Source organism: Podarcis filfolensis, assembly GCF_964270895.1.
Source record: "Podarcis filfolensis genome assembly, chromosome: 5".
In the NCBI taxonomy this organism is placed as follows: domain Eukaryota; kingdom Metazoa; phylum Chordata; class Lepidosauria; order Squamata; family Lacertidae; genus Podarcis; species Podarcis filfolensis.
Genome location: NC_139608.1, coordinates 13,816,124 through 13,839,489, shown reverse-complemented (window position 1 = coordinate 13,839,489; position 23,366 = coordinate 13,816,124). Strand labels below are relative to the sequence as shown.

The 23,366-nt window shown below is 45.7% G+C and overlaps 1 protein-coding gene and 1 long non-coding RNA gene across 2 annotated transcripts in view; both read right to left on the bottom strand.

Annotated features, from left to right (window-relative positions):
* LOC310762476 overlaps nt 1-23,366 on the bottom strand; it is a 531,937-nt gene that overhangs the window by 161,710 nt on the left and 346,861 nt on the right. The window lies entirely within an intron of this gene.
* Nucleotides 1-23,366, bottom strand: part of SPATA16 (spermatogenesis associated 16) — a 163,248-nt gene that overhangs the window by 54,891 nt on the left and 84,991 nt on the right. Inside the window, exon 5 of the mRNA XM_083613339.1 lies at nt 16,726-16,810. Within this exon, the coding sequence (XP_083469465.1) occupies nt 16,726-16,810 (85 nt within the window). The remainder of the gene's footprint in view (nt 1-16,725; nt 16,811-23,366) is intronic.

The following is a 23,366-nucleotide window of genomic DNA, read 5'->3' as shown; positions in this document are numbered from 1 at the left end:
AAAAATTTTTTGGATTTGAGACGAGCGGGGGGGGATCTAAAAAGGAAGTCAGTCCCCCTCCCTATTGTAGACATTTTAAAACAAGGATTGGGAAGCCAAGGCCCAAAAAGAACGGTATCTTTGCTAAAATCAAGAATTCCATGATGGGAAAGTACAAGAATTGTGCTGGAGGAAGAAGGAGAAGGAAAATGCACCCCCCTCCCTGGGAACCGGGGCGATTGAGGAGTGAGCCTGGTGAAAAGAGCCGGTGATTTTGACAGCTGTCAAAGTAGCTGTCAAAGTCGGAATTTTAAAGAGGATTTTATTACAAGGACCTTGCTGGTCAAATTTGTTACAACTTGATATAATTTGTTAAGACTTGAATACAAAATGGCGAAAATACGGAGAACAATCGGATTTTTGGAAACAAAGTTACAACAACCCCCCTAGAGGAGCTTCGGGACATTACAAAGATGGGCGTAAGCCGGGAAAAATACAACACTTCGGAATTTCACAGAACTGGTTATCTCCTGGGAAAGCTGCAAAACTGAAACTGAATCTCGTCTACAGGGTGTTTAGACTAAAAGGAGACAACAGAATACTTTACTGAAGAAGGAAGGGACTGAACGCAAGTTTTTGTTCCTGAATAACAACAACCCATGTAGAGTTACTAAACTTCTGAATAAGAAAGTTTTAGCAGCGGAACAAGAGGAAGCTGGACTATAACCTTGAAAGAACAATGGGGGGAATTTTATAATTTGACATTTTTAAAGATTTAGGAATTAATTTTTAAAAAGTAATCCTAAAAATGGGAAATAATTCTGCAAGGAGTTGGGGGAAAAATGGGATTGATGGACTTAAGACTTCCAGGCTGGAAACATAGATTGGAGGATAAGGGAAATTAAACCGGGGAAGGGGAGGGAGAATTAGAATCCAAAGGCTTGCAACTATTTTCTGAATTGGTTTTCTTTTTTCTAATATATTTCTTATTTTTTTTATACTTTTATTCTGTGTGCTTTTACTTTAATGGGAAAAAAGGGGGACATTGTGGAGAGAAAAGGGGGCGGGCTATGGGGAGAGATCTTTTGCTTTTTTTTATCAAGGGTGTTGCATAAGGTTTGTATAAATTTAAATTTGAACAATGGGGTATATAAATTGTGCTTTAAATCAGAAACAGAACTTGTGGAAACAACAATATGAAAGGGGAATACGGTAGGGGTGGGGGAAGGGGGGAGTCCCAGAAAGTGGATGTTTGAAAATAAGGTTCTGAATGTATCTTCATAATTTCTTTTCTTCTCTTTCTGTATTTTGGAAACTTCAATAAATATTATTTAAAAAAAAAAAAAAATAATTCAGTATTTGTCTTCTCTTTTGTAATGGACATAAACAGGTACTTTGGCGCGCATTATGCCACTTCACTTTCGGGAGAACGCTGCCTCGGATGAAAACAGCAATTTGATCTGTTGGCCCTTCTGCAATACGTCCTGGAAATGAAATCGGGAAGCAGGTGACCTGCCTTTGCTAACCATTTCACAGTGGAACCTATCGGTTAAAGCAGAAAGCAAAGTGGCTTTATGTCTAGAAAGGGAAAAAATAGGGTAGAACAGGGAAACAAAGAAAAAGGCACCAAAAACTGAGGCGGGTGGGGGCATGTATTTATAACAGGAACCTGCTGCCTCCTCCCAGATGTTGCGTGGCGAGTTCCCACCTCCCACCCGAAGAAATAAAGACACAAGACACCATAGGTTAATGGGCAAAAATTGGCCACAACTTTATCGATTGCAGGAAATGAGTGGTATTGGCCTAGGCATTGGTCCTAATCAACTAACCGGCTTCAGGCTGTATGCCTGAGAGGCCGGGAAGGGTTAACACCAGCAGGGGGAGCCCTGCTGATGCACATCAACTAGGCACTCCCCTGGGGTCACCGCTCGGGGGCGTGCCTTGGGCCCTGGCCTCCATAGGCTTCGGACGGGGCCACGCCCCCGGAGTCCTTTACCGGACTACCGTTTGCAACCGGGGGAGGTGATGGTGCTCCTCCCCCCCATCCATCTACATAACAATACCCCAACCAATGCCTCACCGCCAAACCGTGAAAGTTGTGACGATTTGCTATGAGGCAGGCGAAAAAACCAAATGGCCGGTGCCAATTTGCCAAGTGGAAAAATTCCTACCAAGCCCCTTAATGGCAACCAACCGAAGTCCATAGCAAGGTCAAAGGAAAACCTTAAAGGGAGGGTGGGTGGGAAATTCCCCAGCCGATCGGCGGCAAAAGAGGGAGCTCCTCTGCCGCGCTTGCCTTAAGAGCCACGCCCCCTGAGCCAGCCGATAGGCTGGCCAGGGGATGACGCGGCAGAGGATTCCCCCTGTAAGCGCGGGGCTGAGAGCCAGCCTCCGCGCGGGCATTGTGGGTGGGAAGCCTGCAACCCCACCTCCTCCCTAGGGTCAGAAGTGGCTTTATTGGATTTCAGCTCGCATTATTCCCAGCCACATAGGCAATGGTCAGAGGATGATGGGAATGGTAGTTCAGCAACAAGTCCACAGGTTCCCCTATCTCAGCTGGGGCAGGCAGCTGGCACAACCTAGTCAACCACGTGCCCATTGGGGCAGAGGAACACACTGGGGCTGGCGGATTAGTCTCTTGGGGTACTGTGAAGGAATTTTTCATGCTACTTCACCGTCTCTGCAATCCACATCTGTAGAGTTTAACTGGACTTGACTCCCAGGCAGGGAGGAAATCATGACAGCAAAGTCTTGATAACACCCACAGTCTGAGTGACCTGCAAACAGTGATTGTTTTGGAGGAAGCCATCAATAAAAGGTCTCCCAAAGTGGGAAAGCAATAGACAAGATGCTGGTAAATATCACTGCTGAGAGTACAACCCATTCTTCCACCCCATGTATGTTGCTGCTATTTGCTTTGTCATCTTCGTGGATTTGTGTGTGTGTATGTCTGTGTGCGTGCGTGCGCTAAAGTCTTCATGGACATAACAAATCCTGGGTCCATAAATATTTCAGGGTTGGAACAAGGGGAGTTTTCATTTTTAAGAGCAAGTGGTGCTCCTCAAAGTGTGTTATCCATACAGGACGACTTATGCTTCTGTTGGTGCAATGTTTTCGGCAGATTGTTCATAATCTTCACAGCAGATTGTCCACAGGAAGGGATGCTGGTGTTGCAGATGGTCGCTGCAAAAAACCTCCATCAATCTCTTTTCTGCATCCACCAAACCCCTGAGAATTCCAGCACTGCAATGTATGAAGCAACTTCTCCTGAATCTATCCCTAGCATCATCTACTCTGCCTGGCAGTGGTTCTCCAGAGCCTCGGGAAGATGCCCTGAAACATGATGTGGCGTTCGTATGGAGCCCCCGGTCGTCTTACGGACTATTGACCCGTACACCACTAATCCGCTGCCACCAACCAGGTCCTCCCTGGTAAAATCACTTCAGTCTCAGTCAGCTTTTCAATTCATAAAGAAGAGTGTATTTTATTTCAGACTTAAAACTATTACAGCATTCCAAACAGTGTTCCTCTTTACTTTCTTAGTCTTATGTTCCTCTCTCTATCTCTGCTACCACCCCACACTCACGGACCAATGCCCTAACTGTCTCTCTATTACCAACTGCCTTTCCCAACCAGTCAACCCACTCAAACCAACCAACTACCCACCCACAACTCCCAACGAACTAACTCTCAGAGCTAGTTTTATAGACCCACTGACTCCACCCCCCTGGGTCCTGTCTGTGCAGCCTATTTAACTATTTCCCCTCCAGCACTCTCTCATATATGGTAACGTCACACATGAGGACCTGTGTAAAGTATGTGCTTTGCTGCTTAGGTGCTGCACCTCCTCTACAAAGCAAGTTTCTAGCCCTCATGATAGAATCATAGAATTGTAAAGTTGGAAGGGACCATGAGGATTATCTAGTCCAACTCCCTGCAGTGCAGGAACATTTTGCCCATTGTGGGGCTCGAACCCATGACCGTGAGATTCGAACCCATGCTCTACCGACTGAGCTATTAACAGATGCATGGGTGTTGTTACTATCTTCGAAAGGTTCTGATCACCCAGAGATCCTCGAACTTGTGACAGTATAGACTCTGTAAGGTGCTGTCAAAGTGATCAGATCAGACAATGGTATTGAAAAAGCTGTCACTGTTTGAATTCCTCACCAATGGTGTCCCTGTATCGGGAAATTTTTAATGTCTAATGTTTTACAATTTTTTATGTGCTGGGTGGCTGGGGAAACCCAGCCAGATGGGCGAGGTATAAATAATAAAATAATAATTATTATTATAATGCACCACCACAAGTTATTTGCTATGACAAGCTGGTCTTGCCCCTATTTCTGTGCTTTTTGGTAAGCTGGCTAGCTGGTTTCTGGTTTTGTTTCCTGTCTAATACCTTTCCCATACGACTACTCCTTGGGCTCATAGGATTAATTGCCTCCTCTTCCGGAGAAGAAATGTTCCCCCTCCTGCTTTCCGAGCCTGCCTGTGGTTCAAGGGCAGGGGTCGGCAACGTGTGCCCCATGGGCCTGACGCGGCCTATGAAGACCATTTTACCAGCCTACGAGCCACCCCCAAACCTAGCCTCCCCCCCCAGTTCCTGCTGTGGGTCTGGAAAACCCCCAGCTTGCTCTTCATTTAAAAGGCCAAACTCTCTTGCTCCCCACAAGCGCCTTTCCAGACTTTCTCCTGCGGCCTCGGCTTTCGGACTGGTGGTGGTTCCTTTCTGTTCTTAATGGTTACACTGTTTTCTTCATCATGAATGTTAACCTATCCTGAACTCTGGCAACAGGCCAGGAAAACAGATAAATGCATCAAAAATTGGTGTTAAGGATGTCCAGCGTCTTGGAGCTCTCTCTCTCCTTCTGCATTAGCTCTCTCCTCCCCAGTGACCGGCTCATTTATTTAAGAATCCACAAAGGAGGGCAGTCTGTAGAAGACTGAAAGACTAGGATCCCTCCCATTTAAGAGAATAGGATCGAGCACAGATTATTTTTGCTCTTGCGCTAGAGTATTTTGGCAAAGGATACTAGATATTATTAAGGACATAATCAGATGTGATATAACTTGGACACCTAAGCCATCTCTCTTACGTCTTTTGAAAGGCATAATTAATAAGCAAGATTTAGAATTAGTATTTACTGCAGGGAGGCTAGTGATAACTGTCAACTGGAAATCTTCAGAACTGCTGGGTAAATTATAATGGCACACTAAAATCTTGGGCACAGCATTGCGACCTAAACGTGCTTGCTATCAAGGGAGAAAGATGAGCTCCTTGTTGAGGCCACTTGGGCCTCTGTAACACGGGGAACAACAAACAGCGTTCCTCCAGATGATTACGGATCATTGCCTCTACCTGGTACCAATGATACTCACTGGTTTGCTTCAACAAACAGCAGACTAGCATGGAGCAACAATGGAAAGAACAGCGGAGATTTTTGCTTTCTTGTTTATATGTGAGCATGCAATGCATTCATTTACAATACAAATGCAGGTTTAAAAAAAAATAAAGTTTTTGTGACAGAAAACTAGAAAAAAACCTTACATGCATGACGCAAGGGGATTGGGAGTACCGCCTTGCCACATTCCTTCTAGCACAGCACAGCACCCCCAGCTCAACGACTGGCCGGAGCCCCGCTGAACTACTAATGGGTCGGCGCCTTGCAATCAGATTGGACTGCCCTCACCCCAATAGAGCTCAGGATGAGGTAGTGGTGGGGGAAGGCAGGAACCCCCGGACCTTCGAGGCCCAGGACCCAGTGTATGCAAAGAATTTTGGGGCAGGCCCTGCATGGGTACCCGCCACAGTCACCAGGGTCACTGGCCCCGTGTCGAACGAGGTGCTAACAGATGGGGGGCAATGCTGGCGCCACCACTGCGACCAGATACGGCGACGATTCCCGGGAGAAAACCAGGAGGAGGAGGACAGGTCAGAGGAGTCCCAAGGGAACAGTGGGGCAGTGAGGCCCATAGAGCAGCAGGGGCAAGCAAGAGAGACAGAATCAGTAAATACAGACAGGACCCGTGAGGCCGAAAGGACACCGGAACCAGAACCACGACTGAGCGAGCCGGTTGCGCCAGACCATACAGCCCCATCACAGCCAGCATCCTTGGAACACGAGCCAGAACCTGAACCCCGGACCAGGGAACACCCCAGGCCGCAATGCACACGTAGGCCGCCGGCGTACCTTGAGGACTATGAATGTGACCTCCCGGGCAGGACTGGAACTTAGAGGGGAGGGGTGTTATGTACTGAGTTGAATAGGATCCAAACTGCAGCAGTCTCATTGGTCCTAGAACAATAGGATCCAAAAGGCAGCAGTCTGATTGGTCCTAGAACAATAGGATTCAGAATGCAGCAGTCTGATTGGTCCTAGAACAATGCAGCAGTATGATTGGTTGGCAGGAACCACCCAATCATGCTCCAGATAGAAGTGAATCCACAACCTGATTGGCTTACAGTAGAATTCCGGAATTAGCCAATCATGTGCAGCCCATTGTGTAAATAATGTATATGAAGCAGATACCTTGAGGGGACTTTCATTCATTCCTCCTCACCACTATGACCTGAATAAAGAGCATGAATCACTTTGCGACTCTGAGTATATTTCAACTTTCAAGCTGCGAATCACGACTCAGAGTTCAAGGGCCAATGGCAGAGGCCAAAATCCTGAAATGTTCTGTGATTGGACATCATGTATTCAGTCAGAACACAGGAGCTCAGAATCCTTAGTCCAGACTCAAGCTCAGGCAAACACAGGCCACTGAATACATAACAATTTGTGTGACATTTTGGGCATAGTAGCATAAATAGGTGATGCTGGAAGTTGATATCCCATTGGAATATCTGAATAGTGGCCCTTATCCATCCTCTGAGCTGGGATCCTGACTTGGCTTACTCCCAGTTTCTTAGAGAAACTCAAGGTTGAGAGTCTTTTCTGCAACGGTACCTTGGCTTTGGAATAGTGTGTGAAAAATGCATTCTGACTGTTATTATATCGCTAGGCTGTTTTTTATTTTTCTAAGGGTGAGGGAAAAGAAACAGCACAGAGCACCCATACCTTCCCATTCAGTAGCGCTCATCCCATTCAATGAATAAAACATTGCATGTACAGTAATAGTTGAGAACTTCTGGCTTATCTGCTGTTTTATGCCTCCTCTAATGTAGGTCACGTCACATATCAGCTTATTATTTGGGTTCTTAAATGTGTTTAATAACTTAAGACGGCGGCCGTATTTTTGTACACGGCGTGGTTATTTTAAAACTGGCGTTGCGGAACAGCTAAAAATACATCTCTGTGTTCTGCTGAGCTCTAAGAGGCAAAGCCACGGAGGCTTAAGAGATTTATTTTAAAGTTCAGGAAGTGTTAGATGCTACAACAAACTGTAAGTGTATTATTTCGCCGGAAAGGGGATCCAGACTTAGCTGTCACTTCGACCTCGCAAGGGAGATATGTGCCCAGAGGGAGCTTTCCCATGAGGAATTCTCTGTTGCATCAGGAGTTCTCTGTGCATCCTAAGACACTGTCTCAGGCAGCCTGGGGGTTGTTGTACATGCCTGGAGAATTTAGGGGTTGGCCATCTGTGGTGTTTGCCTCCTAGGTGGGTCATAAGGAAAGGGTTAAATGAGTGTGAAGTGATTGGCCAGTGGGAACCCAAGGGGAGGAGTTAGAGTGAGAGTTGGTGTTGTGTGGAAGTCAGTTGAGAGTTGGGAGTTGGAGAAGGAAGAGGGAGGATAAGTCTGTGGGTTGGTCGAGTTGCGTTGTGAGAGAGTGAGAGGAACTGTTAGGTGGAGTCAGATAGATAGTTGGGATAATCAGTTTGAAGTTGTTAGGAACGTATAGGACAGTAAAGGAACTAAGATTTAAGAAACTAACAAGAGAAATTAACTGAAACCATAAACTTGTTCATGCTCCTAAAAAATAAACTTGATTATTTGTTAATGTTAACAACTGTCTGGACTCTGTGCGTACCCGAGAGAAACGGGTTGGTGGCAGCGAAGAGGCAATCACAGTGGTGGCACAGGGATCAATAGACCGTCAAACGTCTGTGGACCCTGTGTGATCGCCACACCATCTTTTTAGGATAACGGGCATGGGTGAATGCCACGGGTATCACCACTTCTGGTCACTTGTTTCCTCACTCCCACCCAGGGATTGGGGTAAAAGTTGAACTCAGCACACAGGGGCGGGGGTGGTGGGGAGAGGAAGTGGGAAAGAGAATCACTCTTCCAACTTCTTCCTTCATGGCCATGGCGAGGGAGGTGTCTCAGAGACTTCTGGGGCATCAGGAAACACCGCAGGGGTGTTCTTGTGCCTACAGGCACCAAGTTGGCAACCCTTGTTGCAGAAAGAGCAACACATTTCTACCATTTAGTGACCCCTCGTGATCATTAGAAAAACACACAAGAGTGTAGACATGGATGTGTAGACAGTTTGGAACAGGAGTGGCAAATCAAACGTACTGTTTTGCTGGTCAAGTAAGAGCAGAAAGCCAAACACCTGGCATCTATATAAGGCGTGGCCAATCCAGAGGTGCCATACTGCCAGCCAACTGCAGGGTGATTTTGTACTATTTTCACTAACATGTGCAGCATTATCATTATTATTATTATTTACTAAATTTATATACCGCCCTTCATCCACAGATCTCAAGGCGGTTCGCAACATAAAAATACAATAAAGGTAAAGGTAAAGGGACCTCTGACCATTAGGTCCAGTCGTGACCGACTCTGGGGTTTCAGCGCTCACCTCGCTTTATTGGCCGAGGGAGCCGGCGTACAGCTTCCAGGTCATGTAGCCAGCATGACTAAGCTGCTTCTGGCAAACCAGAGCAGCACACGGAAACGCCGTTTACCTTCCTGCTGGAGCGGTACCTGTTTATCTACTTGCACTTTGAAGTGCTTTCGAACTGCTCGGTTGGCAGAAGCTGGGACGGATCAACGGGAGCTCACCCTGTCGTAGGGATTCGAACCGCCGACCTTCTGATCGGCAAGTCCTAGGCTCTGTGGTTTAACCCACAACGCCACCTGCGTCCCCAATACAATACAAAAGCACAAAATACATGATAAACAACAACAAAAACCCCTACAAACGATAACCCCCACCCGTTCCCACCAACAAATTTAAAAGGGCTTGAAGAGGAACTTTCCGCCTGGTGCCTAAAGGTTTGTAATGAAGGCGCCAGCCGCACCTCCTTAGGGAGGCAATTCCACAAACAGGGAGCCACTGCAAAAAAGGTCCTGTTCTCGTGTTGCTACCCTCCGGACCTCTCGTGGAGGAGGCACACGAAGAAGGGCCTCAGAAGATGATTGCAGGGTCTGGGTGGGTCCATATGGGGAGAGAGTCAGTCCTTGAGGTATTGCGGAAATTTATGCACACTTTACCATAGTGTATGCATTTTTGTACGCATTGCTTGGCCGGAGAACTGTGCTGTGAAATTTGGAGAGGCGGGAATTTTGAAGGATGGCCTTGTTTCTGGCTCGTGTATTGTTTCTGGAAGTCTGAATTAGGGCAGGTTCACCTTTAAATGCTGTCTAAATCGAATTTCTCTCTCTTCCTTGCTTCAGGTCTGCAAAATCATCCTAGCCAGGGAAAGTCTAATGCGATGTAACCTGGCAATGCACTGTGGTAGGTGGCCCCAGCAGTCCAGCTAAAACAGCGATGACCAAGAGGTTACCTCCGAAATCCAAACCTACTATTCAGTGGGGGGTTTATGAATGTCTGCTGAGCTTGACACACTGCATGGCACCTCCAAGGCACATCTAAATTAAGCGTGATCGGCATAGCTGCTTGTGTTCCCTCTTCCCCCTTTTCGTCTTCCTGTATAGGTGGGCAAGGTGCTTGGCTGCTGAACAGTGGTATAATTTCGGTACCCAAGGAATAGGATTTAATAGGAGGATGTGCCCGTAAAGCAGGATTTTGCTCCTAGCGCTTGGAGACGCATGTCACCAAGCGGGTCTGCAGTCATGATCCTCATCAATTTCACACTGCTGCCAGTGTCTCGCAAATAGGGCTGCTACTTAAATGCTTTGCTCCTTCTCTCCCCAAGGACGAAAGGATTAGAAGCTCTTCTCAAACAGAGGCTTTTTTAAATAAGAGGAACTCAGAAAGAGACGGCTAAAAACAAGGGAGATGGACAAAACAAATGGCTTTGGGTTTGTCAGCGCTGGCCCCATGTCAATGATGCCTTCAGAATGAAGCCACCGCCTTGTACTTTGGTGTGCGCTAAGGCCTTAAAGTGACAGAGTGGATGGGAGATAGACTCCCCAGAAGGGAGTCCATGAGACCCATGATCAGAGTTGGCGAGCAAAATTGGCAAAATTCCACAGCGTGGGCTCTCTCCTACGTCAGTAGTACAGTGGTACCTCAGGTTAAGTACTTAATTCGTTCTAGAGGTCCGTACTTAACCTGAAACTGTTCTTAACCTGAAGCACCACTTTAGCTAATTGGGGCCTCCTGCTGCTGCCACGCCGCCGGAGCCCGATTTCTGTTCTCATCCTAAAGCAAAGTTCTTAACCTGAAGCACTATTTCTGGGTTAGCGGAGTCTGTAACCTGAAGCGTATGTAACCTGAAGCGTATGTAACCTGAAGCGTATGTAACCCGAGGTACCACTGTACTGCAGGCTCGCTCAGTGGTTGCAGCAACAGCAGTGGAGAGCACAAATGCTCTGATGGAGCTGCATTTAAAATGTCCCACAATGCTTCAGTGTTTTCATGTGGCATTGTGGGAACTTAAAATGGCAGCTCATAGACCTATCAACTTGGTATCTATCAGTTAAAGGGGAGAGGCAGAGGATGCAGTACCAGCAGACCCTGCCGGGGTCTCAAGGCCCTAACTGCTGCCCTAAGGTGCCTTTGCTGATGCCAACCAAACCTGCCAAATAAATAGTGAATTTCTTATGGTCCTTCTTTGTGCTCTTTCACACCACTGTCAGTTATCCTAAGTCATTCACCTCCCATTGCTTTGAACAAATGGTGTCCTTCCTCAGCACTCCATCCCTTTCGTTATCTAGCTAGCACAAGCCCCATGCCCATTCTTTAAAAGGTATCCAGAGCCTTGTATACTATCTTTTAACATAACAAACGTCCTCCTGGATCAGATGAGTGGTCCTTCTGTGTTAATTTTAATTTTATTGGAATTTTATTTACAACATAACACAAACACCCCCCCAATACGCAAACCCACCCTCATTAAACATGAACATAACGTACAACAATACAAACAACCAAATAAAAGACTTCCTTTATCCTCTATCTGGCCTCCTTATTTACTTCTTATAAACGGTTTCCTTTATGAATAATTATTAAGATTTTTCTAATTATAACTTAAATATCCACAAAGACTCCAGATGAGTAGTCCTTCTGGTTCAGCACCCAGTTTTCCACAAGTTCGGCATGAAGGAAATTATGCTCCCATTTTTGTTCTCTAGCAACTGGTAATTCAGAGCCACAAAACTGCCAAACTTGAAGGTTGCCCAGAAGCTACCAAACAGCCTGACCTATTATGAATTTATCTAATTCCCCCCTTGAATCCATTCCTGCCTTGTCTTATGGGGGCAAATTCTGTTGGCATTATGCTTTGCAGTTCTCATTATTTCTAATGGCTTGGCGTGGATATTATGGTGTCAGCATGAGGGCAAAACTACCCTGGATCAATGCAAGAGCATTGCCACGTCCACCTGTGAGGGCACCCACCTCCATCGCTAACCTGGAAGCAACTAGGGCCATATGAGTTCTTGTTGGCTCACTCCATATGTTCCCATCAAACACCATGCTTTTTTGATTAGAATACTTTAGAAAGCTGTCCCTAAGCTGCTAAGCCCTAAATGGCCTTGGCCCAGTATACCTGAAGGAGCATCTCCACCCCCATCGTCCGCACTGAGGTCCAGCTCCAAGGGCCTTCTAGCAGTTCCCTCACTGTGAGAAGTGAGGTTACAGGGTTACCACTGTATTTTAATACTTTGTTGGAAACCGCCTAGAGTGGCTGGGGAAACCCATCCAGATGGGTGGGGTATAATTGATAAATATTATTATAAATAAATTATTATTATTATTGGGCAGAGGGTCTTCTGGGTGGTGGCACCCACCCTGTGGAACGCCCTCCCATCAGATGTCAAGGAAATAAACAACTACCTGACTTTTAGAAGACACCTGAAGGCAGCCCTGTTTAGGGAAGTTTTGAATGTTTGATGTTTTATCACTTTTTTATTCTTAATATTCTGTTGGAAGCCACCCAGAGTGGCTGGGGAAACCCAGCCAGATGGGCGGGGTATACATAATAAAGTATTATTATTATTATTACTAGTCCACCTGTTTTCCCAAGCAAAAAATCATTTCCTTCAGGAATGGGGATAAGAGACAGCAGATTGTCATTTGCAGCCAGGTATGCCAATCTGCTGTGTTGCTTTTACAGCCTAGAAGTGAGGCCTGCACTGGCTTCTACCCTTCTCCCTTCCTCAAGGAAAGACCATACTATATTTCAGCTTGGGGAACCAGGAAGGGAACCAGGCAGGAGGGGACCTCTAGTTTTTTCAAGCCCAGATCAAAGGGGGTCACATCCCAACCCTAAAATGTAGCCATTAGAACTGCTTACCAGCAGAGCCCAAATTAATATGGGATGTGGAGGAGAATCGAGATCAGGGGAGTCAACATGGGGCCATGCAGATATTGCTGGATTACAACTATTGTCCATGACTAGTGGGCCTACTGACCATGGCTAGTGAGAGTTGGTCTCCAGCAACATCTGGAGGGCACAACAACATCTGGAAGATGCTCATCTGGCTACCTCTGCACTAGATCAACAGCTTCCTTTCATGTTGGCTTATACCTCTTTATATGGGGAAAGATACCTCTCAACTGAAGGACATTTTTGAGTCTTACAAAATATTTTGTAATAAGATGTGCAGGGCAAAAGCAGATTCTAGACAATTTCGACAAGGAAAACAAAGCAGAGTTAGAAAAACAAACAAACTCGTAATTAATCAGCCCAGGCAGCATACTAAGCAATGTGATGGATTCTCCATCACAGAAATCTTTAAAAGAGAGATTGTGTTTTGTGTGGTGGTTGGGGAGGAGTGGGGGGAGAGAGAGAGAGAAAGAGAAAGAGAAAGAGAAAGAGAAAGAGAAAGAGAAAGAGAAAGAGAGAGATGGGGGATATGCCATAATGCAACCAGGATATTAGGCTTTTTGAAGGAATTGCTTGTGAAATGATATGCCCTGCACATTATGTAGGAGGTCAGAGCAGATAATCATTCCTCCTGGCTGTAAAGTATTTCAATCCATGAGAATTTATTATCTGCCCAAGGCAAAATGACACTATCGCACCCAGAACAACAAACTAAAAGGAGGGGAGCCAGGAGGAGAGGGGAGCGAGGATGGCCTGAGGGTTTTTTAATGGATTTTTAAAGGATAAATAGGACATTTTTCTTAAAGTGGGTAGCCCATGTTTTGGACTCCAAGTTCCACCCACCACTGGGAGTGTTACCTGTGGGTGATGGGAGGTGAAGTCTGCAACACCTGAAGAGGACCGTGTCAACTTCTTCTGAGCTGCTAAATGTAAGCAACTTCCCTTTCTGCCTCTGCTGTGGTTAGAGTTGACCTGGATGCTGTCAGTATGGGAGGCGTTTTTATGCATTCTGCAGGGCAAACCTGGGCTTGCTACTGAAAATGGATTTGACAGGGCCCATCTCCCAGTGCAGAAGGAGATAAGGTCTTCAACTGTCTACCTTTCAAGGTAGCAAACTCACTAGTTCAACAATGAGATGTGTGAAGAACTACTATCTTTTATCCGTCCTGAATCTCCCAACATTTAGCTTCATTGGATGACCTCCAGGTTCTAGTATTACAAGAGAGAAAGAAAAACATCTCCCTCTATCAACAATCCTCCCTTATGTACCATTTTCCTGACAAGACAGAAGTACTGTTTTTGGTGGGCAGGTGTGGAGGACTCCCTGGTCCTGAATGGGGTAACTGTGCCCCTGAAGGACCAGGTGCGCAGCCTGGAGTCATTTTGGACTCACAGCTGTTCAAGGAAGTGCAGGTCAATTCTGTGTCCAGGGCAGCTGTTTATCAGCTCCATCTGGTACACAGGCTGAGACCCTACCTGCCCGCAGACTGTCTCGCCAGAGTGGTGCATGCTCTAGTTATCTCTCACTTGGATTACTGCAAAGCTCTCTATGTGGGGCTACCTTTGAAGGTGACCCAGAAACTACAACTAATCCAGAATGCGGCAGCTAGACTGGTGACTGGGAGCAGCCACCAAGACCTCATAACACTGGTCTTGAAAGACCTACATTGGCTCCTAGTATGTTTCCAAAGACAATTCAAAGTGTTGGTGCTGACCTTTAAAGCCCTAAACGGCCTTGGTCCAGTGTACCTGAAGGAGCGTCTCCACCCCCATCATTCTGCCCGGACACTGAGGTCCAGCGCCGAGGGCCTTCTGGCGGTTCCCTCACTGTGAGAAGCCAAATTACAGGGAACCAGGCAGAGGGCCTTCTTGGTAATGGCACCCGCCCTGTGGAACGCCCTCCCACCAGATGTCAAAGAGAACAACTACCAGACTTTTAGACTTTTAGAAGACATCTGAAGGCAGCCCTGTTCAGGGAAGCTTTTAATGTTTAATAGACTATTGTATTTTAATATTTTGTTGGAACCCGCCCAGAGTGGCTGGGGAAACCCAGCCAGATGGGCGGGGTACAAATAATAAATTATTATTATTATTATTATTATTATTATTATTAACTACAAAGGAAGCGAGAAGAAGCCACATATGCTTCTTTGAGATCTTGAGAGGAATGGTGCAATGTATACATAAACATGTTGCAAAGTCTATAATCAGATATTAATAGCTGGCTACCTGTGGAACATGAGGCTTTCAAGGAGAAATAAGGTTTTAGTTGGGATGTGCATGCACTCCAGTAAACATTTCCTCCAGAAAGACTTTGTTTAGAATCATAAAACTGTAGAGTTGGAATGGACCATGAGGGCCATCTAGTCAACCGTCTGCAATGTAGGAATCTTTTGTCCAATCTTTTGGTTGATGCTCGGTGGGTGAGCAAGAGACCCCTCCCCCAACGTAAGTCCATGTTGACGCTGTTTTATTTCTCTCTTTTTCTGTTCCCCTGTGTGGATAGAGTCATTATATAGGGGACTGGATTAATTATATCTAACTGGGGACAGGAGAACAATGAAGTTCTTGTCTAGCGTCTTGACTAGCGTGTTCTCTAAGCCATCTATGACATGATGTTGTAGACACAAATTCCTAGCAAAGCAAAGGAGGTTTCATGGCTTCCAGCACCAGAAACCTCCAGCTGAAGCATATTCTGAGAAGGAAGAAAGACTTGGTGTTCTCACCTAGCCACAAAGAGGAAGGAATAGCCCGTGTGTGTTAACTTCCCTTTACCATCCAGCAAGACTGACCAGTGAATACGTTTTTTCTCATCTCCCTCTTTCCCTGCTTGTGTGACATAACACAAAGCTTGTGAGTCATTTGGGCCTTCTACTCTGCAGTAGGGATGAATGAACTTACCTATTCGTGGTCCATGTCACCTTTGCATGTCTCTCCCCCCCCATCAAGTGCCATTCATTTCCCTTTCTGCATTAGTCTGCCATTCAAAGGATGTGTTTTAATGCCTATTTTCCTTTAAATTTAAACTGCTAAGGGCTGAAAAAACTGTTGGGTACCTTGTCTCCTGAGATGGAAAAGGATCAGTGCATTGGTCTCAGAGGTGTGGAGCAGGACATTTAGTTCAGGAATTTGCAAATACTGACTTCCGCAAGCGTCCGTACTCTCCACCCTACCTCTATCCCACCCTGCAGGTGAGAGTGAATGGTTCCTCTGGTGGCAGAGCTCTGTCTAAAGCTAACTCTCACTGTTTGCAAAGCACATGAAAGGACATCAAAATACTATGCACATTTTTGCCCCAGACCCAACCCCTCCTTATAGAAGGTCTGTGTACCAAAGCAGAAATTTTATATCATCTATCTATCTATCTATCTACCATCTATCTATCTATCATCTATCTATCTATCTATCTATCTATCTATCTATCTATCTATCTATCTGGGATGCGGGTGGCACTGTGGGTTAAACCACAAAACTTGCCGATCAGAAGGTCGGCGGTTCGAATCCCTGTGACGGGGTGAGCTCCCGTCGCTCGGTCCCAGCTCCTGTCAACCTAGCAGTTCGAAAGCACGTCAAAGTGCAAGTAAATAAATAGGTACCACTCTGGTGGGAAGGTAAACGGCGTTTCTGTGTGTTGCTCTGCTTCACCAGAAGCGGCTTAATCATGCTGGCCACATGACCCGGAAGCTGTACGCCGGCTTTCTCAGCCAATAAAGCGAGATGAGCACTGCAACCCCAGAGTCAGTCACGACTGGACCTATTGGTCAGGGGTCCCTTTATCTATCTATCTATCTATCTATCTATCTATCTATCTATCTATCTATCATCTATCTCTGTTGGAATGATACAGTATCAAAGATGAAATTTTATGGCTGTCTGTAAAATTGAAGTATGAGCCAAGGGTTAACAACCTTGAATTTTTAGCCTTAAAATTAGTCTCAGAGAGAGAGGGGGGGGGAAGCCACTTCATTATAAATACGTTACTGCTATATAATGGCCTCCTGATTGATAAGCCCCGCAGCTACCTTAGCCGGCAGTCTTTTAAGCACCAATCCTTCATTTGGGTCCTAACAGCAAGGTGGGCTCCTCCTTCCTTGCTGGGCCATCAATTTTTACCTGCCAATACAGTTTGATGAGCTTGCTGGTATGCTGCTCACTTCCTCCTGACAGCCAGTACATGTAGTCAGCAACCATGGCACTCCTAACGACGAAAACAGAATAAGCAAGTGAAATAATTCAGGGGGAGGAAGGAGACCGATGAGAATACAGAAATGAAATGCTCATGACCTAAAAGACCCGCACAGGCTACGAAAGCTTTGCAGTCCCGCACCAGCAAGCAGTGGCCCCGTGCAAATTCTGGCCTGCCCAGGTGTACCTCTTGCACCCATAGCTGCCATCCCAGAGGCAAAAGGGGAACATGGAAGGAGCAGAAGCTTCAATAAGGGGACTCACTCAGCCGAGTATCAGACCCTCCAAATGTCCCTGTTTTCCAGGGACAGTTCCGGATTCATAGAAGCTGTCCAGGTTTCTGATTCAATCCTGGAATTTCCCGCTTTTCATTAGGACGTTCCTAATTTCACTGGAGAAATGTTGGAGGGTAAGGAGTTCTGCGAACCCCAAGCCAAGGAGATAAGTAACTATACTGTACAACCTTTAGAAGACATCTGAAGGCAGCCCTGTACAGTGGTACCTCAGGTTACATATGCTTCAGGTTAAATACGCTTCAGGTTACAGACTCTGCTAACCCAGAAATAGTACCTCGGGTTAAGAACTTTGCTTCAGGATGAGAACAGAAATCGTGCTCCAGCGGCGCAGCGGCAGCAGGAGGCCCCATTAGCTAAAGTGGTGCTTCAGGTTAAGAACAGTTTCAGGTTAAGAACGGACCTCCAGAACGAATAAAGTTCTTAACCCGAGGTACCACTGTATAGGGAAGTGTTTGTTTGTTTGTTTGTAAAAAGTTTAATGTTTTGTTATGTTGTTGTTGTTGTTGTTGTTAATAATAATAATAATAATAATAATAATAATAATAATAATAATAATAATTTATTATTTATACCTCGCCCATCTGGCTGGGTTTCCCCAGCCACTCTGGGCGGCTTCCAACAGAATATTAAAATACAATAGTCTATTAAACATGAAAAGCCGCCCAGAGTGTCTGGGGCAACCCAGTCAGATGGACGTGGTATAAATAAAATCATCATCATGGAATAGCACATCCTTATTTCCCTTGGCGAAATGTTGGAGGGCTTGGTGTTTCTTCCACTTGCCCTACCCTGAGCCAAAGCAGGCTGCTGCTCAGAATCTGGGGCAGGATCCCACCGTTCCATACCCACCTGCCAAAGGGACACTCTCGCAGACTAAGGCAAGCAAGGACTAAGGCACATTACAAATGCAGCTATTTATATTAGCATACATTCATAATTATCAGCCATTGGCAAAAGGATATAGCATGCATTTGGAAACTCCGGGGAGCTGTTTTATTGGATAACAAAAGTGCGAGGAGGAAACGGCCCTAACATTCCCCCCCCTCCCCGCAGTTGATGGGTTTTTCCATTTTTATTGTGAGCAAATATTTAACGGTCACTCAAAAATGTTTTATTCCGGCTCGCTTTAAAGTATTTATGGACTCCCACGCATTATATATAGTCAAAATTTCTTCCAGGACAGCAGCTGAATGTGTGATATAGCGCGCTGCTGGTATCGGAGGATATCTCAGTTTGTGGCAAAGTCAAACATAGTTCATCTTTGATTAAATTATGCTTGCCGCGGTGGAGTTTGGGGGTGTGGGGAATGGGGGAAGAGGTGGCAAATCTTGCAACTAATTGAATATGCTTTAGTGCCCTGAGTGTTTGTAACAACTACCACATTTCTCTTATTAGACTGAGAGGATATTAAAAACTATTGTGCAATGGATATTAATGCAGGTTTTAACAGACTTCAGAAAATCACTTTGCTTTTTTATGGCTGCTCCTCCAATACCCCCCCCTCTCTCCTTCCCCTCTGGAGATTCCAAATCCAATTAAATGCAACCAGATGTAATTCCAAATTGTCACTTTAGTCAATTAAACATATAATAATCTTGTGTGCCTAATTACTAGCACAAAAAGTTTATTTGTTGATGCTTTCCTATCTGCTTGTTGCTGCCCATCTCCCTCCCTCCCAGCCCCCCCATCACTGCCGATATATTTATTGCTCCTTGACATTACTGTAAATTGAATTTGGAATTCTCTCCCGAGTTACATGTGTTATAAAACCCTAATCCCAGGCTAGTAGTAATACCATTTTAGAACATGTTTTCGCAAGCTGCATTATGTTCTTAATGAGATATGGCCGAGAGAAAATAAAGGAAGCAGAGGATTTAAATCACAAGCAGTTCAGAGTTGTCTGGGTGTCGTGGGGAAGGCAGGGGGGAAGACGACTGCCGTGATGCTCTGTGGGAGGCCCAGCAAAAGATAAATCTATCCTTGCACAGAGGTGAGCATCTCAGTGCATTGGTGGGAGGGGGCACTTGCTTTGAATCTAATGCTAAAGAAGTTCCCCATCTCTTGTGCGACCCACTGGCAAAAATCTGGGGAACTTTGATGAAGACAATGAGAATGTCAGGGGCTGGATTGAGAGGAATGGTGGCAGCCCCCCCTTCTTCTGAACCTTCCCAGGGGCAGGAGGACAGTATTGATTTAGAACAATGGTTTGCAGAGGGGAAAAGCTGGGAAATCTTGGGTGAGGAGCAGCTAGAAGAGGAGAGAGATAGCTGGCAGATTCAGTGTCCTTGGACAGAATTCCTGACCCCCTTTCGCCTAGGACTAGACGGGCTTTGAGAGTGATAGAACATGGGGATGGAGGGGAAAACCTTTACAGGGAGCAACGCCATTTCTAGAAAGATATGCATCCCTTTTTCTCTCTCTGTGATTATTAAAGAAGCAAACTGGTAAGAATGCTCCTTTTGTTTGATCTGCTTATTTACTGCCACTGGGGGATGGATCTGATCCCCCAAAGCCTGACAGAGGATGATCACTGAGCTTCTGGCTTTATACAGAAGAGACCCAATGCCAGCAGGTAGTCTCTTTGGGCCAGAGCTAGAGGGCCCGCTCAGAGCTGGCCCACCAATGATGTGGGGTGAGGCAGCTGCCTCGGGTGGCACCCATGAGAAATGGCACCAGAGAGGGAGAGGAAGCAGCTTCCCCGCTTCTGCTTTGCATGGCGGGGTCGCCATAGCCTCTGTGTGACGTAGTGGGGCAGTGGTTTCTCTTCCTCCAGGTGACGGCCCTCTCTGGGCGGCCTTGGCGAATAGGCTTGCTGCTTTCACAGCCTAGGTGTGCCTAGTTCTCTTGACAGTGCTGCTCTTGTACCACTGAGGGCAGGCCTGGCAATGATGTTGCGTGTCCTACAAGGCCTATGAGTGCCCTGGACTTGCTGCCAACACCACAATTTCCCAATGACCGAACTCAGTTTAGGCCCATTCATTTCAGTATTAATTTCAGCAGGCCCATTCTGTATATAATTTAGCTGGATGCAACCTAATTTGCCTAGTATGCTGCAAAATCCTGCGAGATCACAGCAACCAAAATGGCTGCCGTTCTCTCACAAAACAACAGCATCACGGGATGTCCCAGGTTTTCCAGGACACTTGCGGGGTATGTGCTAAGACCAGGTACTCTCAACAAAGATTTCACCTAGTACAGTATGGTGAAATCATTGGTTATGAATGTACCAATTGCTCCAGAAACAACGTGTAGGGTGGCCATTTTTCAAGAAGTAATGATCCGGACACAAAAAGTTGTTGACGTGTGGCAACCCTAACGTTACGAGCTAATCACTGGAAGTACCCTCAGACTCTGACGGCTTCGCAGAGCTTACTGAAATGTCTGGAACTGGCGTGATGAACAAATTAATGGAAGTAATTCATAGGAAAAAGGACGGCTTTGACTCGTTAATGTTGCAGATAATTGGATGGACTTTATAGCTTATTGTGACTCGTATTATCACCGTGTCAAGTTAGGCAGAATTGTGTTTTTGTGATCAGGTCTATCTGCTTCGCTTTCAGCCATTTTTTCTTTAATTTGTTTTTAAAGCTGCAGTTTTTGTGCAGTTGATGATGGGGAGTTTATTAACGAGCAGAGTCATTTCTTAAAATGAAATGGGTGAGGGGAAAAAGGAAGATTTTTTAAAAAAGCCAACTTTCTGCTACACGATTCTAGATGCAACTCCAAACACAGCCACCCATTGAAATTTGCACTTCAAATTTTGCATTGTATTTTTTGCATTGTATTGCATTGTAATGTGTACAAAAATGCATATACAGTGGTACCTCGGGTTAAGTACTTAATTCGTTCCGGAGGTCCGTACTTAACCTGAAACTGTTCTTAACCTGAAGCACCACTTTAGCTAATGGGGCCTCCTGCTGCTGCCGTGCCGCCAGAGCACAATTTCTGTTCTCATCCTGAAGCAAAGTTCTTAACCTGAAGCATTATTTCTGGGTTAGCGGATTCTGTAATGTGAAGCATATGTAACCCGAGGTACCACTGTACTAGGGTAAAGCATACATACCAATGCATATATTAGTGGAAGTAACATGCAGTATATAAAATTAGGGGAAATTGCCCTGTAAAAATAAGGCAAAATTGCATCCATAATTGTCGCTAATATGCTGATGAATTTCCATGACAGCTATTTTTTAAAAATGTGAACTTGATGTAGAAGCGTAGAGAACTGAACTCAAAGAAGCCAACATCTACAGAGTCACCCATCCCTCAGTGATATCAGGATATGAGATAATTAGTATTACAAGTGACCAACCGGGTGTTTGTGTGTGTGTGTACTTGACGTTGGGTAACCATTTCCAGGGGTACCCCTGGAAATTTATTTATTTTGAAATATTTACAAACTGCCCACTCATGTCAAGGTGGGGATGCAATAAGACACAAGACACCATCAAAACAATATAAAATAATCATAAATACAGTGAGCTCATCCTAAGAAAATGTAAACAACTGAATAGGAATTACAAGAAAATGTAAACAACTGAATTAAAGGGCTTTTGAGAGATGCTTGGAAGTTAACAGCAGGGATGCCTGCCAAATCTCTGCTGGAAGAGCATCCACAGGATGGGATCAGTGACAATAAATGCCCAACTTCTAGCTGAAGCCAGTCGGGCTTCTGAGACACGGGGGACAACTAATGGTGCTCCTCTGGACATGCAGTTCCACTCCCTCTGAGGCTTTGTATCTGAGAGATTGGATTACAGGCCTTGTTTCGTATGCTAGCTCTAGACAAGTCACTTAGGGGACAATTTAACAGAGTCAAGAGGGACTCTTGCAATGTAAGTGGTCCCTGATTTGCCTCTTAAATGACTTGTCTGAGATCACAGACAGGAAATCCCTTGTCAAGGGAAACCCATTTGCCTTCGCTGTACAGAATGTCCGTTTTGTGGGGGACGAGGATTATCGGCCAAGCAGTCAAACTGATTCTGCCCCCATTTCTTCAGGAAAGAGAGTGAGGAGGGATGGGTGCGTGGGTGGCGGGGAGGGGAAGCACCATGTAAAAATACAGTGGTACCTCAGGTTACATGCACTTCAGGTTACATGCGCTTCAGGTTACACACTCTGCTAACCCAGAAATAGTGCTTCAGGTTAAGAACTTTGCTTCAGGATGAGAACAGAAATCGTGCTCTTGCGGCACAGCAGCAGCAGGAGGCCCCATTAGCTAAAGTGTTGCTTCAGGTTAAGAACAGTTTCAGGTTAAGTACGGACCTCCAGAACGAATTAAGTACTTAACCCGAGGTACCACTGTACTGGGCATAATTCCTTGGAAGGTTTTCCTGTGCAAGTCCCGTGTAAGGGCTGCCCAAGATCATGCTAGCATACAGAGGTGTGCTGAGGGGAGGTGGAAGATAACAAACCCAAGGCCCAAACAAATGCCAGCTTTAACCCTGCTCACAAAACCCTCAGCCCTAAATACTCATCCCTCACCCGCAATAAATTATGAGCCGCTGCACATTGACTTCCCATTCTTGGGCTGCTGTCCAGCAAACAATGCATCTCTTCTGTACTTGAAAGGAGATGGGCTGTCTCCTTCCCTTCCCATGGAAGTTCAGGAAAACCAGTACAGCCCAAGAGCAGGGCAACATGCATCTCTGGCGTGTAGCTGTAGCCGCCTTTACAAAAGCAAATGCAGACAGTTGGGACCTGCATTGGACTGTGTGTGTACAGACTGCTGGGAAATTGACCTAACTTCTGAAGGGTAACCTTTAATGGAAGTTGTAGCCTTTCAAAGGTAAAGAATCTGTTTTGCATGGAGGAGGTCCTGAGTTCAATCCTCGGCATCTCCAGGTAGGGCTGGGAGAGACGCCAAGCTGAAAACCCAAACAGCTGCTGCCAGTCAGTGTAGACGATAGTGGGATCAATGGATCAATGGCATGACTTGGTATGAGGCAGCTTTCTATGTTCCGATGTGGTGGGTGGACCAGATTATTCTCATTTATTTTATCCTCCTGACCATGTCAAATATCCTGACTAATTCACAAGAGGCAGAGAAAGGTGAGTGTGGTGGGATGGTTGCCCAGGCAACACACAATGCACAATTCCAAAGCAGCCGTAGGAGAACATGCATGTGCAATATTAGAACCGTGCAAGGAGAGAGTATTTCTGAGTGGTTGATCACAATTTGCCATCTAGCTATGAATCAAAAGTGATGGAGTTATGCATTTCTACGGGCAACTCTCCCAGCACCAAGCAATACAATTGTATCTCGGAAGCTGA